Below are 18,282 nucleotides of genomic sequence, written 5' to 3' on the forward strand. Positions count from 1 at the left end.
ACTCGTCCTCCGAGCTGTCCGCCAAACTGATCCGCAGGCTGGACATCAACGAGGGCAATGCTGCTTCTCGACCGACGCGCGTCTTCAACCCCTACACGGAGTTCAAGGAGTTTTCCCGCAAACAGATCAAGGACATGGAGGCGATGTTCAGACGGTAAGGCTAGAACTAACGCTGCTTTTGTTTGCCCGACATGTTCACCTGCAGTCTGGGGATTGGGACTGAGGGAGCGCGGCGGGCTGGAAGTTCACGATGAGATTACGGTGCTGCTGCTGACGGGCAGCCTGCAGGTGGACGCGCTGTCTGGTTGTCACTCACCGATGACCACGGGCCCGGTGCGGGGCCGCGTCACTGGCAGCTGCGTGAACTGAACGTGTTCTTTGTTTCGGGGTCAGAGACTGACGGACTGAGCTGCTGTGATCTGACAGCCGAGGTTGGACACTGGCACTGACGTGCATCCGTCTCCAGTGGAAAGGCTTCAGACTAATGATAGACACGAATCCCCCTTATTTCAATAAAAGGCCAAACTATATATCACTAATGGCACTGATTTTCCTCCATCTAATAATTACGTATTTACCCGTTTCTGACATGTTGAATTGTTTCGGGAGGTAATCTAAGGATTCCTCTAAATCATTAATCAGTGGATTATTAGTGTCCGAAAATGGTGAAAAATCCAGTGGTATAAAGTAACTAAGCACATTTACTCGAGTACTGTACTTATGTACAATTTTGAGCTATTTGTACTTGAGTATTTCCATTTTGTGCTGTTCATACTTGCACCTCACAACATTTTAGAGGTAAATATTGTACTTTTTCCTCCACTGCACTTATTTTGAGTTCCTTTTCAGAACCAGATTAATGAAAAAATACAGTATAATCATAAGACTTTATTAATCTTTGGAAGATTCACTTGTTATCCAGCAGTACTTCAAATTATAAACATGTAAGCTAGTTAAAACTAGCTCTCCCTTTACCAGCTGCAACATTAAAGTGATGAATACAATAATGCACAAACAATTATGATCCAAATACATTAATGTTAAATGTGCCATTCAGCATAATGAGAACTTTTAGTACTTTAAGTATGTTTGGATGCTACTACTGCATGACCTTTACTTGTAACAGTACTTTTACACTGTGCTATTGTTACTTTTGCTTAAGTAAAGTAAAAGATACTTCTTTCATCACTGGAAAAATCTCCTTAACAATTTTTTGAAGTACATGATGAATGTTTACCATTTTTATTTATCAGCTGGTAATTTATCAGAATAGTTGCAGATTAATTTCATGATCCTTTCAGCTCCTTATCATTTATTTGAGAGTTTCCAACTTATGGCATGAATTTATTCCATTTTGATACTTTTCCTGCATACTTAATGTCTGTGTGGGGCATTATGAAATACAACCACTAGGGGGCAGATGGGGTGGGGGGCCACAGAAGGTTCTCTTGAGAGCAACTGCTTTCCTACAGAACAAACAAACATGGCAACATTAGAGGAGATGGCTACAGTATATGACTAATTGCTCCTCACAATTTCACTGAGATCTATGCCTATGTAGTTGAGTCACACTGGTACAGACGCTGACATTAACTGTGAGTAGAGCTAATTCATTTGTTGGTCTTAGTTTCTGTATGAGTTGTTAATGTAGAAAGCGACTGACCTTGTCCTTTAAAAGTGCGTGTAAATAATGAAAATTTTAATATATTCTGTTTGCAGGCAGAAATAATTTGCCTACTCATTTTTTGCATTATTTATAGTTCTGTAACATATCGGTCCTATGCATTTAATCTCAGCAGTTGTTAAATTCCTTTTACTTTTGATTATTTAAAATTTTTATACCCTGAAGGTGTGCTGAAGAAATGTTGGAATGGTTTAAAAAAAAAAAAAATAGATGCAGCCCAAAACAATAATTAGTTTTGGGCTATCCAATTATTGGACAGGTAGCCATTTATTTTTCATTTATGTTTTCCAGAGAATTAATTCCAATAACTGTGGTGAGCCCCTGACTTTTTCCTCTGTGCACCATCTTAAATGCATCCAGTACCTTGGTGCATGACCAAATGCTTGCAGGACTAATGATGTCCCCATCAACCTCATCTGTATAGTCTGCTAATTAGCATGCTAACATGCTAAAGTAAGATGGTGAACACTGTTGCCATGTAGCCGTACAGCCTCACACAACAGGCAGGGAGACGAGCCTGGACCGTAGCAGGCGGCTGTGAATAAGCAGGAGACGGTGTTGTTCTCTAGTCCACTGGTCTCTAATCTCCTAACGTCTTTGTCATGGAGGAGAGCACGCTCCCCCCGAATGTCCCAAATCTTCTTTTGCTGGACTGATCCCACAGTCCATTTTCCCATGGGCTGGCAGCTGCTTGCTGACCCACTTTTCCTTTTGGATTAAAGGCGCATTTCACATTTTCACATCTTTATCAAACTGTAATAGATGTCACCATAATTCTATCAGCATTATCATTTAGAGCAACTATGGAGTATTTTCAGATATGCCCATTTATGTTGACAGGTCATAGAGCAATAGGAGTGTCTTTTAACCTTCATAAGAAATCTACTGTGCTACTCTTACATGATTTGGACTGTAGCAGAGAGCTTTGAGCCAAGCTGAGCTGAAAGGAACCATAATGGGGGAGATGGAAAAGAATACCTCCAGAGAAACGGAGTTCCACTGTGCCAAAAGTTCAGGCAATGTGGCATCAATTCCCTTTCCCAAGAACTAAAGCTCTTGTTTGACACAAGTTGTGGCTTTAAACAGCGGTTTATCACGTCCTGTGCCAGTTTCTTGCCCATAATGTTCCTTCTGCTATAATTGTTGTCCTACTTTTTTAATCTATGCCCAGTATTTTAGCCCTCCCACTTTCACTTCACTGTAGTCATTTGTCAAATTCCTGTATTTGTGTTTTCTTATAGAGCAGGGGTTTTCAACCAGTGGTCCGTAGACCCCTGGTAGTCTGTGAAGGCATTCTAGGTGGTCCCTGGCCATGCATTCAAAAATGGGCTATAGTTTCACTAAGAATCAGTTTTTAAAAAAACACATTTACATGCATTACTTATGGTTTGCAAATAATCTAATTCATGCAAATAAACATAACAAAGGTGATTTTCAGGATTAAAACAGTGCCCATACAGTTTTCATGCCATAACATTTAGAAAAACAAAGGTGATTTTCAGGATTAAAACGGTGCCCATACAGTTTTCATGCCATAACAAATGGATTATTAGTGAGAATGGTGAATAAGACCTGTTTTCAGACTTTATTTATGCACAGACATGCAAGGAATTTAACTTGATACACCACAGTGTCCTCAGTATGCTACACAGAATAGTCAGAAAGAAGAGTAAAAGAATATGCAATCAGAGTAAAAACAACTTTAAGATAACAATCAGCGTACCCAAGAGGTATCCACCCTGCTGTATCGAATCAACTGTTAAACACTCAGATCTAGGTTAACTGTTCATAAGACTGACAGTACAGGGGAAGAAACTTTCTCTCTGTCCAGATGTTTTGGCATACGACACTGTAACACCGTCCCGAAGGGAGGAGTTCAAACCGTTTATAACCCTGTTGTGAAGGGTCCGCAGAGATCTTCTCTGTCCTCCTCTTGGCCCATGAGGTGTACAGGTCCTCCATGGAGGGCAGGTTTGCCCCGATCACATGTTCTGAAGTCCTGACTGTTCTCTGTTCCTGTCCTGTGTGGTTGCTGAGCCAAATCAGACAGTGATGGACATGTAGAGAACAGACTCTGATTCCTCTATAGAACAGTATCAGCAGCTTGGGGCAGGTTGAACTTCCTGAGTTGGTACAGAAAGTACATCCTCTGCTGTATCATTTGTGTACTTTAGGATTTTAACAGAAGTGTCTCCAGAGATTCGTTTATTGGTGTAGAGCTGGGGTGGCCTATTCCAGTCCTTGTGGGCTGCTGTCCTGCTTGTTTTCCAACTATCCCTGCCTGACCTGCTGCTGATTACCTGGCTCAGGTGTGTTCAGTCAGTCAGAAGCTAGAAGATACCAATTCACTTTATCTTTCCTCACTCCACTTTTGTCTAAAATGGTAATCAGCAGCAGGTCAGGCAGGGATAGTTGGAAAACAAGCAGGACAGCGGCCCTCGAGGACTGGAATTGGCCACCCCTGATGTAGAGCAACGGACAAAGCACACATGCCTGAGGGCCACCTGTGCTTGCTGACCGGGTGCTGGATGTGATTTTTTTCCCAACCTCACCTACTGCATCCTATCTGTTAGGAAGCCAATTATCCACTGACAGCTGTGAGCTGGCACAGTGATCTGGGAGAATATCCAGGACAGTGGTGTTGGTCACTGAGCTGAAGCCTACAAAGAGTCCCCGGGGAGTTGGGGTGTTTCAGGATGTGATGCAGTGCTGTATTAACTGCATCATCTACCGACCTATAAGCCCAATAGTCAAACTGCAGGGGATCAAGCAGTGTAAGGCTCCTCAGATGCATCTACACCAGACTCTCAAAAACCTTTATTACAAGGTGACAGGTCTGTAGCCATTTAGATCGCTGATGGGTTCTTTCTTCTGAACTGGGATGATAAAGGAACTTTTAAAGCAGGTGGGAACCATGCACTGCTCCAACAAGATCCAGATAAAAATTAGGGCCAGCTCAGCAACACAGGCTTTCAGGCAGGACGGTGTCACATGACCTGGAAGGCCTGCCTTCCTGGACTTTTGTCTCATAAAGCGGCCTCTCACTTCACCGTCAGTGATCCTCAGGGGTGGTGGTCTTGGGGGGTGGCAGACTTTGGTGTCTCTACTGCCACATGTGAAACTCATTGAAGATTGATTTCATGGACCACAGACGTGCCATGCTTCCTGCCCAAAAGGAAACTTGTGCAGTTGGGCTTTGAAAAGGATTGAATGTGCAAAGTGTTGCAGTGAGGAAATGATCATGAGAAGAGTTACAACTCGTTGAATTCGGTTGTTCTACAAGTAGGCTACGTTCAGTGCTTTATTATTGGCTACTGCATCGTGTAGTTTGACTGTGTGTTTTGATAAATGTAACGTGCAATGGATGCACAGTGATGTCTACGTAGCCTCTCTTTTACTGTTAACTGTGTGGATGCGTTTGTTATTGTTACATGTGTGAAAGGTCTTAGTTTACATTAGTAAGCAACATTAAAAAAACACTAGTAACAAAAACAAGCTAGTACAATATAAGATTTTATCAAACACTGAAAGAAGCAAAATATCGTTATCGACAGTCCCACAAAATATCTAGATATGTTCTTTCACTTGCACAAGCCTCCTAAATATTGTACAGACTTTTCTGTTGACTGCTGAACTATTGTTTATCACTGACAGTAAACGTGTTGCACCGATTTTGATTGTGAAGTGACAGTACTGTTGGTGATTTTTTTAAAATGTGTTGTATTCAGGACTGACTCAGCATGTGACAGAGCCCACACACAATGTGGCCCACACTGGACTTGTTCTTCATCACATTTTCAAGTGTGTGTTGACTGTTTTTTTTTTTTTTTCTGATTATTCCTGTTTTGTTTGACATGATTATCTCTGTGCACCCATATCTTCGGAGGTCAAACACCAATGAATTATTCATTCAGGCTTTTGTTCCAGTCTCAGTCACTGGTCTTTTAGGTAATTTTAGTTGTAACAATATGAATGTTATTAATGTCGCTGTCTACGCTACATGCAGCAAGAAAAGATTACCATGGCAAAATACCCACTGATTTAAAAAAGAAATGGATAAGAGAGAGTGTTGAAAAGCTGAACGCAGGTAGCAAAACTAAGTGTCCAGGTGCTCTATGATTTCTATAGACAGGCTTCACATTTATTATTTAGGCTAAAAGTGAGAAATGCCAGGCAGTGCTTTTTGACATCACTGCCAAAAATGTTTTCAGTGTGTGCACATTATTTGACGCTGTTGACAGGCTGACAACACCTGGGTTAGTTGCCCTCCACCTAGTTTTGCAGTGAATTTATCTTTTTCTTTACTGACAAAATTCAGAAAATTAGACTAGCTGTCAGTTGTGCAGTAGCGACCAGAAGTTGAATGATACATCAGGTTGCCAGTCAAAGCTGTCAAATCAACCACAATACCAGTGACGTGCGGTCAGGGGAGGCAGGTGAGGCAGAGCCTCCCCTGTCAATCTTGAAAAGAAAAAAAAGTTAACCATAAAATATAATAAATGTTAATATTTGTCGGCGGGTGTGTGTTATAGGCCCTTTTGCCGTTCGAATCCGATGTTGAAGGAATTTTTTTCAATAAAGAATAGCAGAATTTCCGTATATCCCATTCAAATACATGGAGGAGATGCGCGATGAGGCAGCACTTTGCTGTGCCTCTCGGTGGATCGTGTAATCCTCACAAACTGTATGCGATGCAAATGGTGTGTCGCTGTCCCTCTATATATCGCAAATAAAATGCTTTCAAACACTCTGATTATATGCTCTGCCTTGCCATAATCTGGATAATGTATAAAATGTCGCTAGTGAGCCCACAGATTCTTGCGCTGCCTACAATCTTCTTCGTGCTTGTTTATATTTCCTTTACCATCCGCCTTATCAAAATGGAAGATTACATTTCCCACCTGAGAAAATTCGCAAATCTGGACTTTAGTGAGGGAACTGAAAATAGAACCTTCCATAATGGAAGAATATCTCTAGATTCCCACTGCACCAAGAATCCAGAGATTGTTTATTGTAGCCACAATCTGGATCAAATCTGCTGCATATCAGTGGATTTTTGATGAGCTTTATGTCTGAGCAAATAGAGGCAGAAGTCAAATGTATGAATCCACATTTATGGAGACTGCCTTATTGCACATTCGTCATTAAGCCACACCATGTAAAAACAATACACTACATATTGCACATTCCCCTGCACACTTACACATTAGTCATGAGCCATATTTCAAGTTACACATACATTATTTCACATAACGACCACTTGTACGCACACACGCAGGCAGCGTCACCACAAACACTGGCACCCCACAGGGATGTGTCCTCAGTTCCATCCTCTACACCCTGTTCACCCACGACTGTGTTGCCTCCCACAAAGACAATATCGTCCTAAAGTTCGCGGTTGGATAGGTCACATCACTGGCGTGGACGAACCAGCCTACAGGAGGGAGGTGGCCGGTCTGGTGTCATGGTGCAAGGACAGTAATCTCAGCCTCAACACGGACAAGATGAAGGAGGTGATAGTGGACATGAGGAAGGAGAGGAGATCTCATCAGCCACTGTTCATCCGGGGGCTTGAAGTGGAGAGGGTGAGCAGCTTCAAATACCTGGGCATCCACATCAGTGAGGACCTCACTTGGACACTTAACACCACACAGCTGGTCAAGAAGGCCCAACGGTGGCTGTATATCTGAGGAGGTTTGGCATGTCACCTAGGATCCTTTGCAACTTCTACAGCTGCATCAGTGAGAGCATCTTGACCAGCTGCATCACTGTCTGGTATGGCAGCACTATGCTATGGACCGCAGTGTTACAATTTAGCTTCGCTTCCTGTATTTATGTTTGCATTTACCCCGTCTCTCCCTGCAGTTCTACCACCATAATCAGGCATCATGACATTTGATTTGATTTGATTTATTCTTTCAAGCATGTAAAACAGTTGATATGACAACACGCATAATTTTACACATAATCCAATATCAATTTGCTTATACCTAGTACATGCTTGAATGGAGTAGGAAGAAGTCAGACTTATCCAGTCCTACCCCATGACATCATCTTACCATCATTGGTTTGCAAGCAGTAAATGATTCTCTTCTACACACACACATATTATACTAAAAAAAAGAATATAACAGTGTTAACATTCTTACATCACACAAGTAATATACACACATTCACCTGCTGCTCATTATCTCCCAGTCCTGTCTTATACATATACACCCTGTTTTCCACTCAGTCCCTGCTGGTTCATTGACGATTTACAGGTGCTGATGTGCACACCCTGATCTTCGCCCCGCTCCTGCCGTTTCTACGGGATTTCTCTGCTGTTTACACTGACTCGCTCTGAGTTTCCTCCCCTTATGATCCTACATTTCCTGGTTGGTTTTCTATTTTGTTGCTTACTCTGCTTACCTAACTGCCTGCTGCTTGACACCTTCCTGTCCTCTGGTTCCTGCATCCCTCCTGTCATCTCACCTGCCCGTCCTCTGGTTCCAGTGTCCCTCCTGTCATCTCACCTGCTGCCGGCTCACCTGCCTGTCCTCCTGGTTCCTCGCCTTACCTGTCCTCTGTTACCCGCTGCACCTCCTGCTAGCCCTGAGCCTGCTAGACTTCCTGCCACTCAGCATACCTGTGAATTATTTAATAAACTGTTTTCTATAGTTCCTGCTCCATTAGTTTCTGAGTCTGCATCAGGGGGCCACACCACACATCAATCATAACAGCAAGTGCCTGCAGAGAGTGGTAAAGACTGCTGAGAAGATCTCTGCAGAGCATCTACCACTGCAGAGTCTGCAAGAGAGCTGCCTTCATCCCCAAGGACACCACCCACCCCCAGCATGGACTGTTCACACCTCTACCCTCAGGCCGGATATACAGAAGTGTGAAAGGCAGGACTTCCAGACTGAAAAAGTTTTTCTTTCCCACTGCCATCAGACTCCTAAACAGCAGACAGGGGTTTACTCTCAGGGATTACTTCATGTAATTGCACCTGTACTGTTTACATGCTCAGTTGCACACCCACTGCTGACTATTGCACATACAGCTCCGATGTAGCATACATTATCTCTTATTGTGTTCTTGGTATGTTTTTATTATATTTCTTTTCACTTGCTGTTTAAAGTGCCCTTAGATTTTGTGCTGCTATTTATCTACTTTATATTTCACTTGTGATGCCGTCTCTGGTAGGGTAGTGGTTAAGGTGCAGCGCTCTCGTTGCTGTGGCCCAGGTTTGAGTCAGGGTTACATCAGGAACGGCATCCGGCATAAAACATGTGCCAAATGCCAACATGCGATTCGCTGTGGCGACCTCTAAATGGGAAAATCCAAAAGTGACTTTCTTATATTTCACTTGTGTTGTTTGGCATTCAGGGTGGACGGCAAAGTAAGAATTTCATTGTACAGGGAAATGCATTTCCTTAATAACAATAAACACTTTGAACTCGAACTTGAACACATCAGTATTATGATATTTATGCAAAACCACAAATTACCTCTAGGAAAAATCTATTTTATTCATACCTTGAGTTTTTACTCTGGCTTACATTTTTGACAATGACAATATCTCAAATCCTACCTGACATGTTTGAGCCAGAATATGAAAGTGTCCTACGACGAACCACAACAGCATTAATTAATTTTCATTTCTCCTCTATAGACAGGTAAACAAGTGTATATATACCAATGAAAATACATGTGTAACACTCTAAACAAAGTGGGTAATTAAGAAACCCCATATTTTAACTGGCATAATGCAGACATAGTAACTTGTCCAGCCTTACAACAATTCTCTACAGAAACAACGCATTAGCAGACATGCATCGTGTTTTTTTTTTTTGTTTGTTTTTTTACACATATGTCCCACCGAATAGTGGAAACATCAAGTCCCTGATAGTAAAATAATTTTAACAATGTCCTCTGTTGGACTCGAGGAAAATTACATCAAATGGACTGTTGCACTTATGGTGCATGGTCAAGCAATCATCTTATGAGGATCATGGGAATATTGCTTTTATGGCATTGTGGAGAAACTGAGTTGCCCCTTGGAGGAGGTTTGCACTCTCTGAGTGCTGTTTAGTTAGTGAATGTGATAATAATCATTGATCATTGTTAAGCATTGTTCTTTGTCTCTGTACACAAACCACACACCACATGCCCTCACCGCCATGCCTACCACATAGCCACGTTGTCATGCTCACCACCTGAACTGCCTGTAACCTAGCAACTTTAATAAAGGGAATAAAGCAGTTTATTCACCCATCAAATCATCTTCTCTCTAGTCTCTGACAGGACTGCTGCAGCGTGTCACTTTCCCAAGCCAGCAGTTCAGAGGAATTGGGTGAAGGCTTACATTAGCTAACCAGGTTGTACAGCTGCCTTGGTCTTCTCCATTCTCCTAATTTCCCCCAGAATTAGTTGCACAGCATCAGACTTTCTTCAAATAGTCAGCACTTCTCTATCCTCAGGCTTTTTCCCACAGACCCTGTAAGCTGCAGTTATTAAGTCAAATCAAACCTCATCAGTAAAATCAGTGAAAAGGCTGACAGTCCTTCTGGATTTTAAACAGCTGTTTTGATATTTTTTCAGTTGGGATTTGAAACTCACCACAGCACAGACTGCTCTTGTTAACGTCTTAAATGACATCCACTTAAACATGTTGGCAGTGTTCTGTCACTTAGCACCTGGTTGGCTTAGCTGCTCAGAGAGGGTCCATGTAAAGCAGAGCTTGTGGGGCTGTGCGTTAGACGCGACCTGACTGCTGTGTCAAATGAACAGAGATACACTTAAAACTACAGCTAAACCAGGTGTGTCACAGAACCTCATCATCATGTAGCACACAAGGTGTGTGTGGTGGCTTCCCAGCATGCACTGTGGCAGAGGAATAATCAATTTAATGTAATTTAATGTTATCTTTTTTTTTCTGTCACCTGCTTTGTGCTCTGCAGTGTTTCACATTCTCAGTTTCCACAGTGATATACAATGAATTAATTACAATCAACATTATTTCCTTTCTACAGTATAAATACTCAAATATACAGCATTAGCTTACAGTAAAACTGTACGCATGAATATTTTTGTGACTTTAATGTTTAGTCTATCAGTTACTGTTTCTAACATTAAAAATCAATTGAGGAAGAAGCGACAACGTCTGTTGGTTCATTATTTATATTGATTCTGTAGAGGGTTGCAGGTGTGTTTAAAAAAACTCCAGGTCTGTGCCAGTTCTGTTTTTTGAATTAGACTTTTCTGTTTGCATTTAATTAAATTAAATTTGGGGCTTTCTATTGATATCATTCACCTCACTGTACTTTGTGCTCTCTTTGTTGTTTTATTCAATTTTAGCTTGTTTCAGGCTTTCACTGTATTTGATGCTTTGTAAGTTGTATGCAAACGTTTGGGCAAACCTTGGCAAATTAGCTTGGTTTTTAAGAAATATAACACAGGAAAAAAAATGAGAACAGTAACTCTGGCATGTGCAAACATGGCCAGTGTTCTACTTGTAAAGGGTATCAAACTTCATTAAGACATTAGGTTGTCATTAGGGATTGTCAGCTGATACTCTTGTAGTAACACTCAGCAACAAAGTGCATACAACTCTATGTCTTTACTGTTTTTTTTTGTGTTTCTTCTCTCAATGCCATTTCTGTCTTATATAAAGCACTATGAATAGCCTTATTATTAGAAAGTGTTATATAATAAACATAACCTTGTTTTAACAATTCTATGCCATAGTTCATATTACCCTTCTAATGTTTAATTTTGTTTTGTTGCTGTTTTCGTTAACACCCTAAAATGTTTGCTAAGTCTAATATTAGCTTTTAATAAGCTTTTATTAGATTTTAATATATGGAGATAATATAATTATCTGAAATTCGGGAGCGGGACCTGACCTGAGCCACGTGACCCAAGTAAAGTGAGGATGGGTTCAGAAATAATGCCACGAGTAGTATTTATTGATCATTTAACATTACACAAGGTTGAATAAAGAGAAAGTGCTATATCAAATCAGTATTTGGTGTGACCACCCTTTGCCTTTAAAACAGTTTTCAGTACACTTGCTCACAGTTTTTTAAGGTACTTGTCAGGTTGGTTGTTCCAAGCATCTTGGAGAAACTACCACAGTTTTTCTGTAGATTTAGGCTGATCTGTTGTCTTCTGTCCCATCATGTGATCCCAGACTGACTCCACAGTGTTGTTGTGGTGGCCAGACCATTGTGTTGCAGGAGTTCTTGTTGTTTCTGAAGCTGGTTGGCTCTTCAAAGTTGGCTACTCGAATTATTAGTTGGCCCATCAGTCGACTGAGACTCTTCTTGTTAAAAGTTTGCTTTTATTGTATTTTTTCAGCCAATAGAAGGCAGGCCCCAGACCTGTTAGTTCGTTGTCTTCTTCTCCTCATTTTGCTCAATACTTCCCCCTGTGGTTGGGGGGAATACCCACCTCAGCAGAGAGACTGCCTGTTGCATAGATGCATAAGGTCCAAAAATACTGTTTAGCAAACTGCTGCCCAGAACGAGGAGAAAAAGGCAACAAAATTTACTAGGACAAGACGCATATAGATAGATACTTTATTGTCATTGTACAAATTATGCAATGAAATTTTAGATGCACTTCAGGGTACAACTATATAAATACAAATACAATAACACTGAGGTATTTACACTTAAAAGGGATCAATAAATATTGCATGATAAAACATGCTGTCTTCAATAAGAGTGGTTTTGGAGATCAATATTTAGTTTGCTTATGGCTCTAGGGTAAAAACTGTACAGAAATCGTCTAGTGGGTGTTTTAATGGATTTGTATCATTTGCCCGAAGACAGCGGTTCAAAAAGGTGATGAGCAGGGTGAAAACAGTCTCTGAGGATATTGTGAGTTTTCTGCAAACAGCGAGAAGTGAAAATGTCATCCAGGGTTGGAAACTGGGAGTTTGTGATGTTATTTGCACTCTTGACGATTCTCTGCATAGCCTTTTTATTAACTGCAGAGCTGGTCCTGTACCACACCAGGATGCCATGGTTCAGGGCACTCTCAATGGTGCAGCGATAGTAAAATCTAAGCTGGTGTTGTGAGAGATTTATCTTCCTGACTGTCCTTAAGAAGTATAACCTCGTTTGTGCCTTTTTAACCAGCATATTGGTATTAACAGTCCATGAGAGGTCCTCTGCAATGTGGACACCCAGGAATTTAAAGCTTGCTACCCTCTCTGCCTCCTCGCCATTAATGTACGGTGGTGTGTGTACCTCCTTATTCTTCCTAAAGTCAATTATCAGTTCGTTGGTCTCTTTCATATTGTGTGTGACATCTGTGCTTTATTAGATGTTTTCAAACATCGCAGTCTGCTTTTACAAGAGAAAAGACCGACAGTCGCAACAATGTAGCTGGTTATGCATATGTGCGTCCAGGTTGTTTGCCCATCTCCGTCAAAGTGTAAAGCACAGCCATTTATCTTATGTTTCTGTGAGACGCAACCATCAGAGCAGGACTAGGAAGCTAACAAAAAATGTGCTGGGAAAACATTTCAATGAGTAACTATAAATCAGAGGAATCATAAATATATATTGTTTAGTAGTGCATGTTGTAACAACCTAACAGTGTACGCTGGTTAAATGATGAGAGAAAATTGTTGGTAAACTTGGCTATAACCATGTCTCAGAAGACAAAACTGCCTCGTTTCAACAGAAATGTGCCTGTCTTATTACTCCAACAAATTTATATGGCAGCCTGACATTATACAGTCAATACGGCAAGTATTCAGACCTTTCAAGTTTTCCACATTTTGTTCCACACTGACAGGCCAAGTCTGTCACAAAGTGATATTCTGGGACCTCATGATTTACAAATGAAGCACTGTGCAGCCGAATCCAAGTTGACTGACAAAATTCTTACTTGGGTACAGGACAGCCCTAACTCTGGATATAAGTTTGGGCTCAGTGTCATGCTGCAGAAAGAATTTGGGACAGATCAGATGCTTCCTTGATTGTAATTAAATGTAAATCACAGGCGAACTAATAGACTAATAAGCATCTGCAAACCATAGAGAGCGGTTGTTCTAGAAGGACCTGTTTTTTCCCCACCAACTTTATTTGGCTTGTATATAGTGATAGAAAAACACAAAAGATAAACAAACAAACAAAAAGAACAGGGTTCATAAATGTTAAAGAAAAACAAATAAAAACAGGTCCCTGAGTGTAAGGGTGCTCCTGTGTGCCTATGCTGATGATCAGAATGCAGCAGGGGTCCACCCTGCTTTAGAGTGCCTCTGCCATTCCTGTGCTCTCACATAGAAGAGCCAAACTAATTCATGTGGGCCTCTGTGTTCCCACGATCGGAATGCTGTGCCGGGAGATTCAGCCCACTCCTGGTTTGGAATCTGTCTATCATGCAAATTAGCGGGGGCTTGTGATTAATCCCAACCCGCTTTCAAGTAATTCCAATTATTACATTACAGTTAGTTAAAGGTTATTAAATACAGTTCCTTAATTCTACATTTAGACTGTAGTCCTTTCATTACAGTGTCCTGGTATCATGGCTGTGTAGAAGGCTGACGATCAGCTGTCGGTGCAGTTGTCACATACACACTAATTAGAAGAATGCTTCTTGTGTGAGTGGTTGCTACAAAAGGTCCTTTCATGAGGCTCAGCTGCTGTGTGTCTTTGCCACAATGTTTTCTAGCATGGTCACATAATACTGTGTGACTTACTGTGTCGCTATAAGAGTGGAGACTGGGGTTCAAGTCCCATTGTATGCTTCAAGTCATCACTGACTTGTTCAGTATTTAACCAAGACCACAACCTTTATGTAACGGCAACCCTGTGCCGTATTTGTGTCCTCTTTATCACACTGTCCACCATGGTTCCATATTCTTAACTAAGATATGAATGTCTTAAATATTTTGTATGAATACATCAGCTGGTCGGTTATAAAGGCTTTTTTAGCTCTGCTCTGTGAAGCAGGGTACAAGACGTTTTTAGCCTGAGTCAGTTTCTGGGGTCTCTAGTAGAAATGCAGCTGATCTAAACTACCCACTGTAATTCCAAAGCTCAGTGGTGCCAGTCTGATAACAGCAACCTTTTCCTTCAGAGATTTAGAATCTAGAAACCTCTTTGTGGTAGAGAGACATGACTCTGTAACTACATGTGGATTATTAACAGTAATTGATATTCATACACCAGCATCCATTTTAGGCTTGTTCAACATTTAATCATGTTATTTAGAAGGTTTATAAACCAGTGCACCAACCTCATGATGACAGAGGCACCATTAGTTTGAACTTGTTTGCTATATGTAACACACACTTCCAGCTGTGGGGTGAGTATAGATTCATCTGGCAGTAAAATTAACAAGTGTAGGAACTTCACTTGCAAACTTCTTGCCTGAACTGTGCCCACTGGTACAGGACCAGTGACTTGTAATCTCATCAGTAAAGCCCACAGTCAAACTTCTGTCTCTCTCTGCTGTGACACCCATGGCGGTACAGAGACACCCCTATTGCTCAAGTAGTACCTATTACTACTGGTGAATGGATCAGAGTAAGCCATGCAGTTTCAAAATGGTAAATTGACTTGTATAGTGCTTTTCTCTGCAATGCTGCACACGCAAAACGCTATTTACCCTTTTGCACACACATACACACACACACACACACACACCAGTGGAACGGCAATCGGGAGCAACTTGGGGTTCACCATTCCAGCTCAGGGACACTTCAACATTTGGGCTAGAGAAGCTGAGAATCATAACGCCAATCCATCGGTTAAGATACGGACCACTCGACCTCCTGAACCCCAACCACTCCAAACAATCACTGACAAATTGCATCTCCTAGCCTCTTAATCAAACCAAACGACAACAAAGCCATTTTAAAAGGACAGGCTCTTATTTTTAAAAATCGGACACACCCATAAATACACTGCAAGAATATAGGTTTCTGTAATCATTCTTCCTCTCCATATTAGCTGTAAGAAATTCTTTTTCTGATGTGATCTCCTGAAGATCTATGTGATGGGGAAGAAAATCCACCGTCATCTTTCTGTGTGAAATGCTTCAGCTGAGTCATTTAAACCATTATATTACAGAATGGCAGACATTTTAGCGCAAAGTGTTTCCCCAGTGTTTCCCTGATGAGACAGGGGATGCACAATAAAACAAAAAATTGATAAACAGATAGAACTTTGGAAGATTACACTTTGGTTGGACTAAGATTAAGTGCTGTTGTATATTTTTTCTTAGGCATAGGACTGTGGATTATGTTGTCCACCTCTTGCATTATAATGGCTTTAGAAGGAGAGATGTTCAAGGCCAGTAACTAGTCTGTGTGAAACTAACCTGCTCAAAAAATTAAGGGAACATTTGATCATCACTGTATAACACCAAGTCAGTTAAATCTCAGGGATGCCTATCTGTTCATTTAGAAAGGGAATGGGTGCATGTGGTGGCCACAGACAGTTGCTCTCTCCTTATCTTTCCTGAGTGGGTGTTTGCCTTTTGCTAGTGTTAGTAGCTGGAGGAGAGTGGCCGTTACACCAGGAGAGCTGGACAGGGCCATAGAAGGGCAACAACCCAGCAGCAGGACCAGTATGTCCTCCTTTGTGCAAGGAGGAACAGAAGGAGAGCTGCAACAGCCCTACAAAATGACCTCCAGCAGCTACTCGTGTGCATGTTCAGAGACAGACTCCATGAGTCAAATAATGTAGATGGGTCTGCTAATGATGTCTTAGTGGTTAACTGTAGAAGAGGTTTTGCATGACCCTGCATGGAAACAGCCAGAGGCATTATGTTTTCAGGTGGTCTGATCGTCTGTCTCTGAGATTTGTGTTTTGTCATGATGTTGAGAGGAAGGAGAGATTTATGGCAGCAAAGATGAAATAGCAGTCTGCAATACTCCAATGTAAGACACTTTTGTTCAGAATGCTACCAAAAGCCAGAGTTCAATGGTGTTTTTAGGTTTTGGTGTAGTAGAACCTTTATTTTATTGCCACTGTAACACGAACAATAAAATTTTGTTTGGAGCCGAGGGCCCCAGGCCACTGCGTGTGTACACGCCACCATCACAGGCAGCAAGGGGCTTCAGTGTCTTACCCAAGGACACTTCAACATGTTGACTGAGGCACCAAGGTTCGAACCTTCAATCTTCCGATTGGGAGACGACTGCTCTACCCAGCGCACCACTGTCACCTTCCCAATAAACTGTGAAATGCTGCTGCTGTCCTTCACCATAGATGGTTCTTAATTGGTCGACTGTCCTCAAGCCCTTTTCAGACTGGGCTATTTGTTTGAAAACATTTCATTTACCAAATTAGGTTCACGTAGATTCAGTTTGGCTGGTTTGGTACCACAATGAAGCCAGTATCGAGCAGTACCTAGCCCTAGCTGTAAGAGTGTACGCTGTGGAGTTTTGTTACAGTGGCAGAACATGAAAGCATTATGACTGTGTGAGTTAATAACACTGTGCTGTGTTGACTGTTATCATGCTCCGAGACCAGCTGGGCCATGACACTATGCGGCTTTTGTGGTTTGAAGGTATGACACTGGAAAAGATGGCTTTATTGACCTGATGGAGCTGAAGCTGATGATGGAGAAGCTGGGGGCTCCGCAGACCCACCTGGGCCTCAAGAACATGATCAGGGAAGTGGATGAAGACTTTGATGGCAAGCTGAGCTTCAGAGAGGTGAGACTGTTGTGTCCTGGTACTGTCCTGTGTGGCTGCTGTTTATTTCACACGTGGGGGAGCTGAGTGTTAACTGTCTTTGGCATTTTGAAGTGCTTGGTCATTCAAAGACAGTCACTGCATCGTCATCCCACACTGACACTAACAGATGTGTGTGGGAAACACACATTTGTCATCACTGTAGCTCATTTTTAGACGTTTATGTAACAATTGAACTTGAGATATTATGTGCAGCTTTGGGACTAGTGTGTGATGAATACTGTTAAACTCGATAGTAAAAAATGAATGGCACACATTATCTACAGTACTGATGCATAAACAGAAGAGATATTAACTACTGCAGCAGATGTTACTGTGTGGTCCCTGTTCAACCTCAAAACTGTGTCAGTCACACTGTGAATTACATTTGCATTGTACTGTATATGCTGAAATCATAATTCAAAATAAATTATGTCTAAATTAAGGTTGATGTGACTGATGCCAACAACTCAGTTTGAGGTTATCTGGTTCTGTTTTTTTTTGTGTGTGTGTGTTCTGATTTTGTTTCTCATCTGGTGTCTGTACAGTTTTAAATAGTGTTTATATTGTGTAGACAGGTATCGTAATGTACTTTAGTGTTTGCATGGTATTGTATCAGAACCAAAGGAACACAAAACCTGAAGTGAGGCATACTTCCCCTTCACTCTTAATGGCTGAGTGAACCTCTGTGAGCTTCTTCTTCTCTGGTGACTCATGAGCATCTCCAGTCTTGCAGGCCTGCAGGTGTTGTGGACTAGAAACAATGAAGGAAATAATATCCTGTTCAGGAGCCAGCAGGGGATGAAGGATAATGATGAAAAGTGGTGAAGGGCAAAGTGAGGTGACATAAATAGTTTGTCATGTAAACACAAGAAGTGATTCCAATTCAAGAGATGTACATTTGAACCATATTTGT

At 41.5% G+C, this 18,282-nt stretch overlaps 1 protein-coding gene across 1 annotated transcript in view; it reads left to right on the plus strand.

The window, feature by feature from the left end:
* Positions 1–5: 5 nt before the first annotated feature.
* The window catches only part of efhd1 (EF-hand domain family, member D1), a gene marked incomplete at its 5' end in the record, with an annotated part of 29,121 nt that continues 10,844 nt past the window's right edge, over positions 6–18,282 (plus strand). Inside the window, 3 exons of the mRNA XM_020619080.1 lie at positions 6–154; positions 17,201–17,409; positions 17,941–17,944. Of these exons, the coding sequence (XP_020474736.1) occupies positions 6–154; positions 17,201–17,409; positions 17,941–17,944 (362 nt within the window). The remainder of the gene's footprint in view (positions 155–17,200; positions 17,410–17,940; positions 17,945–18,282) is intronic.

Source organism: Monopterus albus, unplaced genomic scaffold (assembly GCF_001952655.1).
Source record: "Monopterus albus unplaced genomic scaffold, M_albus_1.0 scaffold214.1, whole genome shotgun sequence".
Classification (NCBI taxonomy): domain Eukaryota; kingdom Metazoa; phylum Chordata; class Actinopteri; order Synbranchiformes; family Synbranchidae; genus Monopterus; species Monopterus albus.